This window comes from Antechinus flavipes, chromosome 1 (assembly GCF_016432865.1).
Source record: "Antechinus flavipes isolate AdamAnt ecotype Samford, QLD, Australia chromosome 1, AdamAnt_v2, whole genome shotgun sequence".
In the NCBI taxonomy this organism is placed as follows: domain Eukaryota; kingdom Metazoa; phylum Chordata; class Mammalia; order Dasyuromorphia; family Dasyuridae; genus Antechinus; species Antechinus flavipes.
Genome location: NC_067398.1, coordinates 331,914,685 through 331,934,495, shown reverse-complemented (window position 1 = coordinate 331,934,495; position 19,811 = coordinate 331,914,685). Strand labels below are relative to the sequence as shown.

General features: G+C 32.5%; 1 protein-coding gene across 9 annotated transcripts in view; it reads right to left on the bottom strand.

Annotated features, from left to right (window-relative positions):
- Positions 1-19,811, bottom strand: part of TNRC6A (trinucleotide repeat containing adaptor 6A) — a 116,088-nt gene that overhangs the window by 68,366 nt on the left and 27,911 nt on the right. For 8 of the 9 annotated variants that reach the window (XM_051967474.1, XM_051967498.1, XM_051967482.1 and 5 more), the window contains exon 2: positions 14,921-15,011. In XM_051967474.1, coding sequence (XP_051823434.1) covers positions 14,921-15,011 — 91 coding nt within the window. Of the gene's footprint in view, positions 1-7,243; positions 7,266-14,920; positions 15,012-19,811 lie in introns of all 9 variants that reach the window. The other variant, XM_051967525.1, reaches the window with a different exon arrangement.

Genomic DNA, 19,811 nt, shown 5'->3' with positions numbered 1-19,811 from the left:
TCTTGAATCCATTTTATATGAGAATTAGTTGAACAGAGTATGTCTAACTGAGAGAAAAAAAGATTTATGGGGAAACATAATAGCTATCATCAAGTATTTGAAGGACAGGCACATGGAGGAGAAAATTAGGATATAGGTGCTTGATAAAGGCTTGTTATAAAGTGATGCTTAGTGAAGTGAACAGAACCAAGAGAACATTGCACTTAGTAACAGTAACATTGTATGATGATCAATTTTGACAGACTTAGCTCTTCTTAGCAATACAATGATTTAAGACAATTCCAAAATACTCATGATGAAAAATGCTATCCACACCCAGAAAAAGAACTATGGAGTCTGATGCAGATTGAAGCATATTATTTTACACTTTTTCACTTTTTTTTCCCTTTCTCCTGGTTTCTCCCTTTTACTCTGATGCTTCTTTTACAACACAACTGATGTAGAAATATGTTTAATATGATTGTACATGTATATTGGACTGCTTGCTATCTTGGGGAGAAAGCAATAGGTACTATTGCACCTAATTAATTAGACATTTGTATGCTAATGTCTAATTAGACATGAGGGAACAAGTGGGAAGGATGATTGTTGGAGGCAAGAATTGTGTCCCCTTAGTCTTTTTTCCTCTTGCATGTTTGATATAAGCTTATAGAATATAAAGTCATTGTCATAATTTTATAAAGTTCAGGCAAACCATTTCAATAGTTTTAAAAAAATTATTTTAAAAAGAAGTGCATATGGATAAAAAAAAAGATGTTTCTAATTGCTTTTTTCTCCCTCATGAATAAAATTCTTCATATTATATTTTTACTTTTCTGGTTAAAGAAAAGTGGCAGCAATATAAAAGCAGCTGACAAAAGGCGATATTGCTAAAAATAAGTTCTCAGAATAAGGATCAAAATAATTTTCTCAGGGTTGGGTCTATTGATTTCTTTAATTTAGAACAAGCCCTTAGAAAATAACAAAAGGAAAATTACACACATATACACGCATATAAATATATAGTTACTGTTGTTTTTTGTAAAGATAATCTTTAATTAGGGAAGTCATTTTTAATATAGAAAAGTTAATTTCCTTGATCAAATGGCTGTATTCAACTACTCTTACTGAATTATCAAAATAAAGACTAAGGAAATAAGAAGAACAAGAGAGATTTGAATTAAACAATGTAGAACAATTAAGAAAACCAAGCCAACTATAAATGATTATAACAATATAAATTAAAAGATTCCTAAAAGAAAGTTGAACTTCAGATAAATGAAAAAACATTGTTGGGTACCAGAAAACAAATAATTTGATATACTGCCCTCTAATGACAGAAAAGTATGAGACTACTATGACAGAATATTCAGCTTGTCAAACAAGGTCATTCTATTGGATGCTTTTCTTTGTCAGAAAGTTCCATGAAGAGGAGGCAGGGTTTTGAAGAAAAAGAAAAGTGTTGGAAAGACAGAAGGCATCAATAAAATCTTTAAACAAAACAAAATTTGAACCCTAAATATGAAGTCAAAGTAGTATAGGAAATATAGACAACATGAATTTACAGATAAAAAGAGCTGGGCACACGTCCCTAGGCACCATACCAATGTAAAGTGGGGAGAAGAGGAGAATCAGAAATATCTGATCAATCCCTTTGATACCTGTTAAGATTACAGCTATAGTTTGGCAGCAATTGTTACAGGCTGCCTGCTAACAGAATACAAAGGAATGCTTATTTATTGGCTCAGTAAGAATTAGCTAACCCAGCTACAAACCTATAAAAAAGCAAGTTGGTTGCACCCCATTCCTTGTCCTCTAGCACTTCCTTTTCATCCCCCTGTGCCTTTTCTCACAGTGCAGAAAGGGAATGTATGCTATTATTTTCCTCTTCTCATCAAAGTAGTAATAGTAACTTAGGGCAGAAGCAGATGACAATATTGTAAGACATGCTTGCATTCAGAGAAATTCTTGAAGATATTGATCTTCCCTACTGTGCAGAAGGAGGATTTTGAATTCTGATGTAGATTGATACTATAATTTAGTGAATCACAGGATTCATTTTCAGTGGTTTTGTTGTTTCTCTGTCCATTTACATATTTGTAGTTATTGTATTGTTTTCCTGGTTCTGCTTACTCCAATTTGCATTAATTCCCACCTTTCTATGCTTCAATTAGATCAAAAGAAAATATAACATTTGATGTTCAGGTCAGTAAAACCAGAATTTCTCTAATCCTTCAGAAGTTGAGTACCCTAAATACATGAAATAAAATATCTGCTCCAGAAAAAAATACTTCTAAAAGTTGACATGATTTTGGCTCATGTTTATAGAATGGGTAAGCCAGGAAATAGTGTACTGATCAAGTGATTAAAAGATCTACAGTTATATATAGCCTATGGTTTCTCTATACACTAGCCAGATAAAATTTCCCTAGGTATATGAGCAAATGGTTAAGGTCCCTCAACTGGAAATTCCTGGTCTATACTCTCAAGAAACTAAATGCTCACCTAGAGCCAAGAAGTGAGATGTTTTAGGAGTTAGTAGAAAGCTACTACTCATTTTATGGGGCTATTTACAACTTCCTGAATGATAATAACTATGTGTTAATAGTTTGGTAGTAAAGAAGACATCCAAATTAGCATCTCTCCTATAAGGATAAAGAGTTTCTAAGAATTAGAAGCCTATTTCCATGGAGTTCTTCATTTACATGGCACCCTCCATGTAATATAAAAATACTATATGGCAAGGCAGGGGAATCATAGAGTTATTAAATCACTATTCTTGGGTGGGAATTTCAGGTAAATTCTTGGGGGATTAGAGAGGAGCAGTGGTTTTGGAATCAAGAGATATTGCTTTAATTCAAGTCCAACATTTACTAGCTAGGTAACTCTGGTCAAGTCTCTTCTCTTCTATGAGCCTCAGTTTCCCAATGATAAAATGGGAAAGTTACTTATACTACTTACCTTCCAGAGTTTTTGTAAAAAGTACTTTATGCACCATAAAGTACTAAATGGGACTATGAGGAAAACAAAAGGAAGCCATATAGAATAGAAAGAAGCATGTGTTAACAAGTTTCTCAAAAGCTTAAAAGAGAAGTTATACATACTTAACATGTATTGGCCATCCCGCCATCTAGGGGAGAGGGTGGGGGGAAGAAGGGGAAAAATTGCAACAAAAGGTTTGGCAACTATCAATGCTGTAAAATTACCCATGCATATAATGTAAATAAAAAGGTATTAATAAAAAAAAAGAAAAGTTATATATATGTATATAAAATATGTGTGTGTGTGTGTGTGTGTGTGTGTGTGTGTGTGTATGTATATTTATTTATTTATTATTATAGGGAATTAAGTTACTGAAGGAAGAAGGGAACAATGCCAGATGGGACATCTTGAAACTGCATTTTAAGACAGTCCCAACAACCTATAAAAAGTATGTCTTAGATTGTTTGTTCCAAGGTCATGTCTTCAGAGGATTCTGTTCCCTATGTTCCTAGTCTATTTTTTTTCTTATCTGCTCATCTAATTCTGATTATACTCACTCTTCAAAGCTTTTCAGTTTGTTTTCTAACTTCATCACTCAACTAAAACTCTCTCACCAACCTACCAATAATTTTAGTTACCAAATCTGATGTTTTTTTCTTAGTTAACATCATTCTAGTTCTCCTGGTTGTCTTCCTACCTTACTAATCATACTTATTTAATCTCCTTTACCAGCTCAGCATCCAAAACAAGTCCCCAACTGTTGGTATAACCAAAGTTCTGTTCTGGGTTCTCTTCCTTGGTGATCTTATCAACTACCATGGATTTGATTATTATTTCTATGCAAATGACTTCCAAATTTCTCTCAGGAATTCCAGTCCAAGTGGCTATTGGATATTTCAAATTGGATTTCTAGCAGTCATCTAAAAAAAAAAAAAATCAACATCTCCAAAATAAAACTCATTATCTTTCCCTCTAAAATCTGCTCTGAATACCCCTAATTCTACAATGGACACTACCATACTAAATTACTATTTACACACATGCACGGGTGCGGGCGCACACACATACATACACACACACACACACCCTCTCCTATAAACACTTCTAACCTTCCATAAAGTCATCTCACCTTCCAGTTTTTCTGTTCTCTCCTTCACAAATTTGCCAAAGTAATTTTCCTAAAATATATATTCCTTCTATACTCAAACTGAAGAGATTTCCTGTTGCTTCTGAGATCTAATATAAATTCCTGTTTGGTTTTTAGGGTTCTTTACAACGTGGCCCCAACCTAGCTTTATACATGACTGCCTTTTGTATGCTTCATTAAACATCCTGCAGATTAGTCTTGTCTGTCACACATGGCTGTCTATCTTTTAGCTCTGTGCCTTTGTACTGTCCACCTTGCATGTCTTAGATGCACTTCCTCTCATAGGAATCTTCATTTCTGTTAAAATATACTCAAATCCCTTCTAGTCAAAGTCTCATCTAGCCTCCTTCCTATATATATCATGCCTCTCCTTGAGAAAGAATGTAAACTCCTTGTAAGAAGCATATTTCTTTTTTGCCTTTTTATTTGGGTACAAAGCTTGAAAGATTAGTATTTGCTCAATAAATATCTGTTGACTTTATCTCTTTTAAAAAAATCACTACCTTAATTTCATACTAAGTCTATAATCAACTGTAGGTCTCACAGAATTATGCAATTATTTTTCTTCATCATCTACACCTCCTTAATTCTTATATTAACATCTTTGTAATTATTCAAGTAGAAATGCAAAAGCTCAGTTACTGTGTATGTAATAATTATTTCTTAAAATTTGTAGAAACTATTTTTCAAGTAAACCCAATTTTATTTAAAGTTAAAAGTTTAATTTCCAAACAAGGGTTTAAGAAATTAAGACCTTCCTTCGAAGTTCCTGTTAATTCTAATATGTTGAAGCACTTATGAAAGGTAATTGTGAACTTTAATTTGCCATAATTTAATTTCATTTATCAATGTGTTTCTATAATAATAATATGGCACATTTTCATAGCATTATATAGTAACACAATGTAAAATTTTAAGGAAGTATAAAGTGACCTACCCTAGGTACTCGGAAGAGCCAAAGGAAGGTCCTGAACCTAGGTCCCCTGACTTTTAATTCCAGTGCTCCTGTTATGTAGCCAAAGCACTATATCATAATTTTAGTTTATAATCTATAGGACTATAAATCTTGACGTAGAAAGTTCCTTAGACAACTTATTGGAAAATAGTTCCTGCTGTCTCATCTGTAGCAATTTTATATTTTAAATATTAGACTCTTCATGGAAAAATTAGTTATTCAATTTTCCATCAATTAATTATTTCTCTTCTAATTACATCTACATTTATTTTATTTCCACAAAAGATTTTCTACTTTTCTGTAACCAAATTTTTTCAAATTTTATTTTAAGAAAAATCTTATCTATCTTATTTGGATAAGTTTTGAAAGCTACTGTTTTCATTTTTCAAAAACTATATCTATCCTTTGACCCAGTGAAAATATTATGTATCTAACCCAAGGAATGCAAGGATAGAGAGAAAAGAGCTATATGTACAAAAACATTTATAACAGCATTTTTTTTTTTTTGCTACTTTTTGTAGCAAGGAACCTGAAAAAAATAAAAAAGGATGTCCACCAATTGGGGAATGACTAAACAGAATGTGGTATATGAATGCAATGGAATGAAATATTATCATTCCATAAGAAAAGACAAAGATAACAGATTCAGAGAAACATAGGAAGACTGTGACTCATTGAGAAAACAGAACAGTAATTGTTTAAAAAAAAAGATAAATTAATAGGAAGAACAATTTATGTAATGACAACAGTAACATGAAAAAATTCTGAAAGATCTAGGAATGCTAAGCAACATGTAAGACTTAAAAAGACTGATGAAGAAACATACCTCCCACCTCTTGAAAGAAATAATGAAGTTGAGGATATGAATGAGGATTATTAACAACACAGCATTATACATATACACACTATACATATTTGTTAGAAGTATGTATGTGGGGAAAAGGTCTTTCTCATTTACAGGGTTTGGCATAGTAAGTCAATGGGTAGTAATATATGCAAAAAAAGAAAAAAAAGAAGCATCAATAAACAATTTTTAAATGCACAGAACAAAAAATGGCATGCAAAGACATAAATAACTTTTGTTGCTACCTTGTTAAATTTAACAATTATTAATAATATACTTCTTTCAAAACAAAATAAATGACAGACGTTTAAGTTTTTTATATGTCTTTCTATTTAGCATACTGAAATATCTGTTGATAATCAAGTAAGTTCATAATATAAAAATAAATTTCTAAACATAAAGGACCTTAGAGGTTAAATGGGATCATAGAATAATAGATAAAAATCTGGAAAGGAAGGCATCAAACCCAAATCTTTCATTTACAGATGAGGGAACTGAGGACAAGAAAAATGAAGTGGCTTATTCATAACGATACAAGCAGTAAATGGCAAAGTGAGAATTTGGTCCCAGGTCCTCTACTTGTCTTGCTATTATGCCACAGAACTATTTTTAAAATTGATGGAAACCACACTTCATTTAATATTTTATAATTTTAGCTTTTGATTAAGTGGGGAAAGGGAAGAGAATAGCATTTAAAATATTTATCCATTGCCTATATGTATCAAACAATGTGCTAAAGAGTTTAAAATTATTATTTCAATTGAAGTTCACAACAATTCTGTTAATGTGCTATTATTATCTCTTTTTCACAGCTGGGAAAACTGAGGCAAATAGAGGTTAAATGACTTCCTCAGGGTCACACAGCTAAATAAATGTCTAAGACTGGAATTGAAGTTAGGTCTTTTTTGGTTCCAGATCCAGTGTTCTATCTATTATGCCACCTAATCCATAAAGGCCTGGTTCCTCATTATTACTAATGAGTGGTTTTAATTATTCATAGTCTTCAAAATCACCTGCTCAAGAATGTGTTATTTGTCTTTTACTTATCAGGGATGTTCATAATTTAGGTACAGTAGGACATTTAGAAAAAATCAGTAACAAACAAGGTGGGGGGAGGGAGCGGCCAAAGTAACATCTATCAGGAAAATTAATAATTTATCTTATCTGATTTTTATTTTATTTGTTTCAGTAGATCAACAGTTAAAGAATAAAAATCCCTGACTATTTTTTTTTCATAATTTAAAAAAAGTATACAACCAGCCTCACTTTAATTTGAAACAAAACAATGTTTTTTTAAAACAAAAAAACAAAAAAACAATAGTTTTAAGTAACGTACCTTTGATTTTTTGTTCAGTGGCCTAAAATAAAAACAAAAAACAATGTAAATATGAAATAGAAAGAAATGGATTTCTCTGATAAAAATGTTGATTATCATTGTACAAGCACTACTTTTACTGATGAAAAATGTGGATTTTAGAGTAATTGCATAAGAAAAGTATTTTGTCCCCAAGTCTTTATTTTTGTTACTTTGCCTATTAAAACAAATAAAATCTTTAAATCAAAAAAATTTTTAAAGAAATTCTAAAGAGTTCTGCAATTTAAGATTTCAATGATGAATGTATTTTTTTTCCTTTTCTTTTACTGAGGCAATTAGGTTAAGTGACTTGCCCAGAGTCACACAACTAGGAAGTGTTTAGTGTCTGAGACCAGATTTGAACTCAGGTCCTCCTGACTTCAGGGCTGGTGCTCTATCTACTGTGCTACCTAGCTGTCCCATGTATTTCTTTTAAGAGGAATTAAAAGTTATATTTATTTGCAAAATTAAAATTATGAAAATAAATCTATTTTTAAATCTATTTTAAAGTTCTTGTTTCATAAAAACAAAAAAAAGCACCCTACTTTATTCAAAATATCTATGTATATTTACTTCTTGAAGGTCAGAATGGAGATATACTTTTGATAATCTCTAACTGAGAAAGGGTTAGAATGGACATTTAAATTTTTCCTCCAACAAAGTTTTCTGAAACTAGTGACTAGTTAATAATCTTTATCTCCTACATAGTAGGATACTAATAAGAAGTGGTGACAAAAACAGGAGTTCCTATACTTTTTTGTAATGGTGAACAAATTATACTCAAGAGAAGCCATGCCATTAATATGGGCAAGGAGAAAGAATTGGAGATGATGGAGGAGGGGTGATGATAATAAAGTGAGGAAAAATAATGAGTGACCTTGATAAGCATGATATCCTGGCAGCTAGTAGCCAGGCCATCTCTTTGGAGTCCTTGATATTTCATGAATCTTTGGGCCAAATGGGATTATAGTGGCTAAAAGGTAGTGCTAATAAGGACAATAGGAAAGATCAGCAAAGAACCTAAATAATTCACAATCTGAATTAATTATTCCTTGAATACTAAGTACCAAACTGTTAAAACATGGAGGAAGAAGTTTATACCTTTACTCAATTAAAATAATTTTTTGGGAAATGAGTTGTATAGGTTCAAATATTCTAGTTAGTTATTATCTATGAATATATTGTCAGAAAAAAAAAAACAAACCCTAACTGTTTAAGCATCATAACAAAATATATTGTTCATCATTTAATATTCCTTTGAGGATTCAGAAGTTAATCTATCATAGCACTTTAGTAACATTAAGAATGTTGATTAATATGAAAATGTACATCAGACAAATAAGCTTTTACTGTAAAATGTTTAGAGATAAAAATATTAGCAAAATTATGAGTGGAGTTAAGGCTAATGACACAATGGGGGATAAAACATAAAAAAGGTATTATTAATTAATCGTGAAATACTCCTTTAAAGTGTTTTTTTTTTTTAAAGAAATCATAGGAGAATCATTGCCAGATAGTCATGAAGAGAAAATTTCCTTCTAAAGCCACACAATGAGAATTACCTAGAAATCCATTGTGTAAATTAAAGTTGTTCTAAGTCAACTTAACCAAAATCATCAATTAAAATAACTAATTTTTTTCTATAATTTAACTATACTAAGACTCAAAGAAGTAGTTAAATTTTATTTCCTAAGTGTCACAAGTGATAGCTATAATTTGCAATTTACAGTCAAATAATAAATATAGTACTGTTTCAATCACTGGCTCATATGGCTTAGTATTGTTATTTGAGAGTAGCATCAAGATATATTATATAGGAGAGCAGTGGCAGCTGCACCTCCATGTTGATCTAACAAAGAGAGGGACGTGGGTATCTTAAACATAGTAAAATCTGATAGAGAACTTTGTTTTAAAAAAATGAAAACCAAAAAGTATATAGCTAGTTTCATGCTTTTATGTGTTATCTAGGTTCACAATTTCTTTTGAGTTAAATACTGACCATTTCCTATTAATATTATTACAAAAATAAACAAGAAAGAGAGTATAATTTTTTATTAAGAAAATGACAGATGTGTTAGGGAGGAACCCTTCCCCCTAAGATTAATGGTTAAAAACGAAATGGTATTTTCTCACTATTATTATAATTTGTGAATGTATATAATATATAGTTATATAGTAATATAAGTTATATAATATATACCTTTTATAAATGATAATTTTTATTAAATTTCCTCATTTTACTATTTTTATAATGCACATGGTATTTAAAATCATGAAATAGTATTTTTCTTAAAAAGTTCTATTGGCATGCCTTATTTTAGAGAACAAATATATTCATAGCAGAATGGAATTTAGACATAGCATAATGGAGTTTAGATATGTTCTACATTTTACAGATAAGGAAACTGAAACTGCCATTTTCTAAGGGGCTTATACAAATAGCAGAAGTGAAATTCAAATTCAGGTCCTCAGTTTCCAAACCCAGTGTTCTTTCCATTATACTAATTTGAATCACCTTCTTTAAAAATAACAAAACAAAACAAAAAAACAACAAAACAGAGGTTTCCTCTAAAAAATTCTAACACATTAGTGAAAACATGTTTATGAATAAGCAGCTAAAATGTCAAACAGAACCTGAGCATATTGGATACTTTTTGAGGCTCTCCTCTAGTATTATACTTCAGTTCCCTATCTGCCCAAAGGATTATCTCCCACACTTAATGACCTCTTAATTCCATAGTCAGAGCTCTCAGACCTTCACTTTATTTCTGTCTGGCTGGTCATTTCAACAAACACAAAATAGATCCAAGGTACAAAAATCACATTTCACCATACTGCTATTTATCAGAATTAAAAAGCATCAGATCCCATCTCCTAGCTGCTAATGCCATCTCTTTCCAGTTTGTCTTCCATTCTCTCTCTCCTTCTAGTAACATACATAAAAAAATAAAATTTTATATATCTATTTATTTACATGCTGTTTTCTTTCAGGGCAGAGACTATTTTTTGCTCTTTTTTCACTTTTTTTTTAAATCCTTAGTTTAGCACAGTGCCTAGCATACAGTAAGCAATTAATAGATGCTTCTCGACCAGCGTTTTGAGGGATCTTAATATTGTTTAGTACAGCCCTCATATTTTAAAGATGAAAAAACAGATGCTCAGAGAGATTAAGCAATTTGTCCAAAGTCAAATAGCCTAGTAAAATGAGAAGCTAGAATGATCAACAAGGTCTTCTGACTTCTATCCCCAAACTCTATTATACCATGATAAATATTCTAGCCTAAAAATTTCTTTAAAATCAAGGTCTTAATTTTTATAAGAAATTGTACTTTATCAGTGCTTTAAGTTTAAAGGTCTCTAAAGCATATTTATTTAAAGGATTTCTTTTTTTACTGTCATTCAACTTCTCCTCTATTTCATGTTCAAACTGTTCGGAGCTATTATTTTGTGTTTATTAAATGCCAGCTATCTCTAAAAGGAGAAAAGGATAAAATTAAAGAGTCTGTATAGAACAGTATATGAGCTCATAAAAATGAATTCCATTTTTAAAGTTAGCATCAACATAATATAATGGGATCATAAAATTCAGCATGTGCTGATAAGCATCTTCATATGATACTGTAGGTTGGAATCAAAACCTTTTAAATAGTAGCAGTGATTTTTCTAATCATCACTACTTATTACATCTTACCACATTCAGAGACAAGAAAACAACTAAACATACTCAACTTAACATTAGTAGCTTAACTACTACCTAAGTAGACTTACAAAGAAAATCCTATGTAGATGTAAAAATGTCCATACTTCTAGACCCCCAAATATTTAGTCTTCTAATAAGTATCTCACCCACAAATAAGTTGCTATTCCAGAATCTGTAGTCTAGACACATTAAAAAATCTAGGTCAAAAGTACTTTACAAATTAACACCAATAAAATATTTATTCAAAATGGGCAAGGTATTCTATCAAGCAATGCAGATAAGAAGACACAGATTATTTATAAGTTCATACTTGAAAGGCTTCTTAGGCCATTTTGACTCCTGACATTTGTGAAAGACAAAGATAACAAATTCCATAACTTTTCAAACTTTATAACTGACCAAAATGAATTGAAAAATGCACCAAAGGCTTCTACATTAGATAAACTTTTGGTCCAGTAAAACTTCAATTAATTATAAAAATATTAACTCAAATAACAATATCTAAATAAAACAATACCAACAGATATGGTATACATATAAGCAAATATCATAATGTAAGAATATTTAAAGCAACTTTGTAAAATCTTTACAAATTATAAACCTAATATTAAAAATGGGCAAAACACGATAGGACTTTTATAACATACAGATTCAATGAGTAGAAAGCTAACATTTTGTTTAAAAAAAGAAAGTTTTATTTTTTTTTTACTGGCTGACCTATAAAATTCCCTGACTTGAAAATAGTTGGAGTTAGCTTTTCTCATTGCTATAGTACTGTATTACTTATATTTAATGAACTTAAAAGGAGAAATTTGTCTAGTTCAAGGGTTAGATATTTAAAATTATGGAATTGCTATTTCCCTCTGGAGAAAGCCAAATAAAGTCTGGAGAAATCCCCTTCCAGAAAAAAATCTCTTAATCATAGATAGCTATTATGGCCCTTACCTTTTCTCTTCTTCAGATTAAATATTCCCAAATCCTTCAATTTACCTGTATGTGAAAAGGACTCAAGGTCCTTCAACATTCAGATTGCCCTTCTCTGGATATTCTATAGCTCATCAGTGTTCTTAAACTATGGAGGCCAGAACTGATTGCAAAACTTGAGATGAATTTAGAGAGATTATCACCTCCTTTTTTTTTTTTTCCCCAGAAGGTATGCCTCTCTGAATGCTATCCAAGATCTAATTAGCTTTTTTGACTGCAATGACTTGTTATTGCTTCATACTTAACTTGTAGTCCACTAAGCCCCCCACTCCCAATCTTTCTCAAGTTCCAATCTAGCCATATGTCTCCCATCCTGTACTTGACACATTGATTTTTAAAAAAAAATTCAAATGTGACTTTTCACTTATTCTTCCACCAAGTTTCAACTTAAAGATTCAGCAAAATGTTCTAGCTTGTTAAAGATTTTTTTGGATCCTATCACTATGCTAATTTGTCCCTCCCAGTATAGTATCATTTGAAGAAATGATGAAAATGCCATTTATACTTTTACGTACATTATAAGATACTTTATTAAAAGCTATCTTAGAATCTAGCTAAGCCATATTTATAACATTTCCTTCATCTATCAGTTTAGAAACTCTTAACTAAAAAGGAAATAAAGTTAGCTTGATATGTCCTGTTCTGGATGAAACCATGCTGTCTTTCACTTGCCCTTGTAAAATTTTCAGAGAATTGAAGTCAATCTCATTAGACTAGTGTGTAAATTTGGTTTTCTTTCCTTTTTTGAAAACTGTACCAAGATTTATCATTTTCTAATCCTGTGGAATTTTACCCATTTCCAAGGTCTTTCAAATATTGATAATGGCTCAGAAAATCCTGCCAGTTTTTTCCATATTCAAGTAGGTACTTTATCTACACAAAGTGGCTTGAATTAATCAAGGATAACTAGATGATTTTTAAACTACCTTTTATTTATCATGAATATCAAAACCATGCTAATCATTTTTGTTTTGTCATTTCCAATGCAAAATTCATTCTTCTTGGCAAAGAAATCAGAAGCAATGTAAGAAATGAATACCTCTGCCTCTTCTCTAAATTCCCCTTCCTTTCACCCACCTCTCCAAAGTGTTTCTATTTCTTTGATTTTTTCCTCCCCTCCCCCGCATCTCTAAAATGGGATAGAGTCTGGGCTAGTGAATTCATAAGTATAGGGAATTCCCAGGCTAGGAAACGTCAATGCAGCTTTGTAAACAAAACAACAACAAAATTCTCCTTTGTTCTCCATAGTGTCCTTACCATCATCAATTAATTCTCAGCTGTCATCTTAAACACTGATTTTAAAGAACCATGTTTTTAAACATATTCATGTTCCACTATCTGGCCAAACTTCTATCTTAAGCATTAAAAAAAAAAAAAAAAAAAAAAAAAAAAATCTAATCTGATTCATGAGTTACCTGTTCACAGTCTCTTTAGACAGTTCCACTTTTTCTCCTCATTGGATTTATTTTCACTCCTTTTCTTCGGAATGTTATTCTTAAGATCTCCCATTTCTTCAGTAGACTTTTAGACCATGAAATACATGAAATCTTTCCTCTGAAAATTTTGAAATTTGCATTCCCTAAATCTAGGACGCTTAGATTTTTTTTCTCCTCTATTACAAACACAGCAGGGAGTTATCAGTTCTTTCCCAGGTTCCCACCATATTTAGCCTAGCAACTAGTCTTTCACTGTATAATAATAATATAACCATCTGCATAATAGAATTTCTCTTTTTAGTCCCTCAACTTTTTGAAAGATTAAATATCATTAAAGCAAGTCAAGAAGGTTCTTCTTGGAACATATTGAAAACGCCAAAAATTATTGGACAATTGATATGCCTCATTACTACCATGGCCTGCTTCTCTCTGTGGTAAGTCTTTGATATACTTTAAAATTTTTTTATGTATTATCTCTTTTTGTCCCGGTGGTCTGCAGGAAAACCCAATCACAAAACGACTTCTCTTTCTTCTTTCATTGACCTTCAATCAAATGGTTTCATATGCTTCATTCATTCCTCTAGTTTCCAGACTTTCTTACCTGAGAATTACTTTTTAATATTTCACTCTGCTCCCTTAACTAAATAGCTTTGTTTTATTTTTGCTATAAGGCATATCTATACAGTCATATCCAATCATGGGGTTCACATAAACAATTCTCAATAAGACTTATGAAGTCAAATTTATTTCCTAGTATTAGGATCTCCAATTTCTCTTGCTTTACTACCTAAATTTTGAGTGTTTATGCTCTTTCTTTTGTATTGTCTCATGTGATCTTTGGATATCTCAACCGCTATTTTTCAACTTTTACTGTAGTCATTTATAGTATCTGGCTTGATGGATATATATAAGCTATCTCTTCCAAGGGCCTAGTCTCATATCCTTTTTGAATTAAAAACCTTTTGATTATCTGTAAGACATCAGGTTAATGAATTAACCATCAGTAGACAGTCTCATCCCTATATTTTCTGCTGTGATCCAGAAATCCAAATCCCATTCTATACACCCATTCTAGCCAGATGCTCACTTCCCAAATCTGTATTTTTTTCATTCTGTATTCCTTGTCAGCAATGAGCAATAATGAAGGAAATTATTTATGTTTCTACAATATTTATTTTGCCCAAGAATCTTTGGCAAAACGTGGTAAGTACCTTCCAACTATCAATTATGCCTGTATGAAATGCACAAGTTGATAAAGTCAGCATTTTGGATTATGATTGTATGTCTAGTATTTTGTAAAAGGTATGTATGCTTTTGGGGGAATGGGTTAGACTAAGTAACAATTGAGGTTCCTTTAAATCCTGAAATGACTATTGTAACAGCTTTCTAATAGGTTATCTTGACTTCATTTTCTTTTCTTAATTAAGCAAGGTGGTGCAATGGAAAGAGCACCCTTTTGCAGTTATAATGCAATAAATCTTGGAGGTGAAGCAATTTGCATTAAAAAAAATTATATGTTGATATTTAAACACACATTACCTTCTTTTGAGCAGCTTCCTTCCTTTTCTTGTCGTCCTTTCTCTTTTTCCTTTCTTCCATCAACTGTTCTTCCTCTTCTTTCACTAAATCCCTGAACCACACAGGTTGCAATTAACTTTCCCAAAACATATTAGGGAACACATACATGTTGCATACAGCTTATTTTTATTCCTCTTACAAGGAATAACAACATACAAATGGGGCTATTTAATACGTCTTCTTTGTGACTTTATTTCAATAATGCAATCCCCCCCCCCAAAAAATCATCTAAGTTTAAAGCTATAATACATAATAAATAACTGGTAGTTTTTGGTTTTTACCTGGAGGAGGAGGGGGGAATTGAGACAGGACAGATCTGAGAGATAAGAAACCCCCTTCACCGTCTATGAAGATTTGTGATGCATCTATAACTGAGAAACTAAGAGCTGTATAAGACACTTAGAAATTAAGTGCCTTAAGAATTATCACATAGTTACTGGGTCAAAAGTATTTCTTTCTAGGATATACATATAGCAAGGACTGTAATCACACATACTTCAATACTATATAATAATTTCAACCATTTTATCAATTATCAGTACACACACTTATTGACATGTTCAAAATAAAATATATTTCAATTTCTAGTGTTGATCCTTCCTGCAATTAATTTTACTGGTAGCACTAATCTAGCTGAATTAAAAACAACCCCTTCCCCTCCCTCTCAAAAAATTCTTATTATCTGAAAAAGATAGTAAAGGCTTCCTTGCCTCCAGAATCTCCCCCCACCTCTTTTTTTCTGAGACAAATGGGGTTAAGTGACTTGCCCAAGGTCACACAGCCAGGAAGTATTAAGTGTTTGAGGCCAGACTTGAAGTCAGGTCCTCCTGACTTCAGGGCTGGTGCTCTATCCACTGCACCACCTAGCTTCTCTGATTGCCTCCTGAATTCTTAGGAATAATCTCTATGTACTAAAAGATATATATTAAACAGATAGGAGAGAACATCATGAAATAGAGGTTACTTTTTTGGACTATACTTCAATTTAATTAGGGACATAGTTAACAAGTAGGTTCTATGAAAAAAACATTGCAAAAGCCTGGACAAAAAAGGCAAACCTTTCTTTCACTCCACTCTTTTCTCCCTATGCACAAATTAGTGCCACGATCTATTATATCTGAATTTTTATAGTGCTAAAAATGTCTTCAATACAAGTATTCTTTTAAAACATTTCATATTTACTGATTTCTAATCTACCTTCAATTCTTTCTCAAAGCATCACATTACTAAATAAGTTTATAGCTAGTGATGTCTCAGTAGTAAACTTCTACCATATTCTTCCTGCTTTCTATCCTAGACATTTCGCTCTAATTCTGAACCTGAGCAATTTCCTCATTTAATATACATTTTCCCCATACCTATTCCCATTATCCAAAGAGCTCTTTGTCTTCCTATGCCAACCTGGTGTAGAAAAATGACTCATGGTTTGTATCTTATTTCTCAGTAGGATTTTATCTGGTACATTTGCTAGATCTGTTGGGAGATTTTTTGTTTGTTTTGGGAAGAGGGAAGAAAGCTTAGCTATACTTCTTCTTGCTAGTTATCCATACTGTTTCCATTTCAATTAATGGATGAGAATTCTCCTCTCTTGCTTGCCTTTTGAAGATTATATTGTGCTGGTTATTTTCGAGGGTCCCTTTTGGATAACTTTTTATGGAGTTCTGGGTGGAAGAAGTAATTTACTATATTTGTTAATCATCCAATCTACTGCAAATTTTGATGTTTTATTGGAGCAGATATGTAGGAATTGCATGTTCTACTGAAAGTATGTTGTCTTTACTAGATAATAATGAATCCCTAATTCATCAACCAGAGAATATGCACAGTGATTATTTGATGTTATCAAATATTGATTCCCATACTTCTTCCACTAAGAACAAGTTATCAACAGACATGAAAAAATGCTCCCAATTACTAATAACTAAAGAAATGCAAATTAAATTAAAGGAAATCTGACTGGCAAAAGGGACCAAGAAAATTATCAACTTGTAAATCATATACAATTTGCCAACTTTCTCTATAAAAATGTTATACAAATCTCCATGCACATCAAAGGCACCCTTCCTGAGAATATCAGCAGGGAAAAGGTAGGCTGTAGCATTTGATTTGATTTAGCAAATTTAGAATCATTCAAACTTCCTAGAAAGGTTTAAGAACCTTATTCAAAAACATAAACATAAACATTAGAGGCTAAAAACAAGGAAATATATGCTTACCACTGTGATATAAAGGTCATAGTCTAGAAAGGACCTCAGAGGTAATCTTGACTAACTCCCTCTTTTACAAATGAGGAAACTAAGGCCCAGGACTATGAAGTGACTTGCTTAGTAAGGTGGTTAAGTGTCAAAGATTTTTCTTGTTATATAACACCTCTGGACAGAACTAGGAGAACCAAATATTTTTATATTGGAAGATATGTTCCTGTGTCTATAAATGATACCGTGCTGGTTTTATATCAAGATCAAGGACAACAAAGAACTTGGAAAAGATTCACATCTTCAAGGATTTGGAATGACAATCTATATGAGAAAAACAAAGTATCAAGAATGACTAATCTTTAGATCATGATAATATACTAATAGCATATATCATTCAGTAAGTTTATAACAAATAAATTACATAATGAGCCCAAAATTAAATAGAAGAATAGGCTACATTTCCTTCAGATTACAAAATTCTCCTAAAGACTCTGAACTTCTTCAGAGGTTAAGACTTAATAGAGATGGGAAGTTTGTCACATTTAACCTTGTAAAGATGAATTCCTTTTTGCAGCCAGCTTGAAGACATTAAATCCTAGCAAAAATTTGGGAGGGTCTGTGAAGTTCCTGAAGGAAATGGATTTGTGAGCCTGTCTCTCCACCCCAACCTCAAGGACTACCATAGATTGCCAATCTTGAGTGGAGCTCCACACAAATATCTTCAGACTTTAGCAATGGGTCTCCTCTACTTTACAATGACATTGATAATGAGCTGATCAGTTGGTGACATTTGAGCAGGAGGCTGGGATAGTTATAGCTTGTGCAAATATTGCTATCACTGCAAAGAGATATTCTAGGAATGGCAGGAGCCTGCCTGCCACCCTGCTGGATAGACAGAGTGAGATGACTATTCCAAGGAGGAAGTGAAAATAATTACTGGCCAGCCAAAGTTCCTGCCCCTTTAGGATCACTCATAAGAAGTTCCATGGAGCAATGTGGTATTATGGGCTCAATATTTATATATGTTTTTTTCAACAACCTCTAGGCATTTTACTGTGGGTAAAATTTCCAACAGAAATCCTTACAGTTATTTGAATCATCTGATGCAATTAACAACATAAGCAATACTGGGTCCTCAAGGATGTGGGGTAGATACCTCTTGGTGTGTTTCTTTTTTTCTTTTTCTTTTTTAAACATAACAACAACAAAAAAGGTGAAAATACTGTGTTGTGATCCACAGTCAGTCCCCATAGTCCTCTCTCTCCATGCAAATGGCTCTCTTCATCACAAGTCCACTGAAATTGGCCTGAATCCCCTCATTGATGAATAGAGCCACATCTTTTTCAGTTGACTATCACACAATTTTGTTGTTACCGTGTACAACATTGTACCCTTGTTTCTGCTCATTTCACTAAGCATCAGTCTCTCCACTAAGTCTCTCCAGGTCTTTTGAAATCATCCTGCTGATTCTTTCTTATAGTACAATAATAATCGATTATATTCATACACCACAATTCATTCAGCCAATTCTCCAGATCATGGGCATTCACTCAGTTTCCAGTTTCTTGCCACTACAACAAGTGCTACTACAAACATTTTTGCACATGTGGGTCCCTTTCCCTCCTTTAAGACGGAACATTTTTGGGGGGGATATGAGCCCAGTAGAAACACTGCTGGGTCAAAGGGTGTGCACAGTTTGATAACCCTTTGGGCATAGTTCCAAACTGCTCTTAGAATGGTAGTATCACTTCACAACTCCACCAATAATGCATCAGCATTAGCTTTCCCACGTCTTTCAACATTCATAATTATCCTTTCCTGTCATCTCAGCCAATCTGCTATTCCTGTTTTGTGATAAGAGATGAAGAAACTGGAATATTTTGTTACTAGATTCCATGTTACCTGTATGGCAGATGGTATATACCTAGTAGCTTACAGGGAGTAGAATAATTGTCATGCCTATCTCTACAACAGTTTCTGATGTCATAAAAATTATAGACCAGATAACCCAGGATCAGGAGAGTGGCATGGGCTATTAACCTTGCCAATTCCTTTGATTGAGACTAAGAAAAATTTGCTTTCTTCTGGGAAATATACTTTTACTGTCCTTATTCAGGGCTACCTAAACTCTCCTTCATAATGAATGCTGTTCCTGAGGGCAATGATGTACACAAGTACATCATATATGTAGGGACCACTAAACTATACATAAAGATTCATGCACTATTTGACTTAGAAAACCACATATTAATAAAATAATAATATTTTATTGTGTTTTTACTTATTTTGTTAAAATATTTCCCAATTACATTTTAATTTGATTCAGTCTTGTAATCCAGAATGTTGCAGGCCACAAGCAGACCACAGACTGTTCTTGACACTATTGGAGCTCATCACTACAATGACAGCATAAGGTTGATTGGAACAGATGAAGACACAATGGCATAGAGCCTAGAATGGATATGCTTACTTACCTAATGGTCAAGGCATGGGAAATCAACCCCAAGACAAGTCCAGGATCCAGCCCATTCAGTTAAGTTTCAGGGAATATAATGAGAAAGGAAAACCCAGAGAATTCCTGGTATTGCCTAAAATAGACTACTGACATTTGTTTCCCTAAGATTTAAGAATTCTAGAGACTTACTATATTCTGT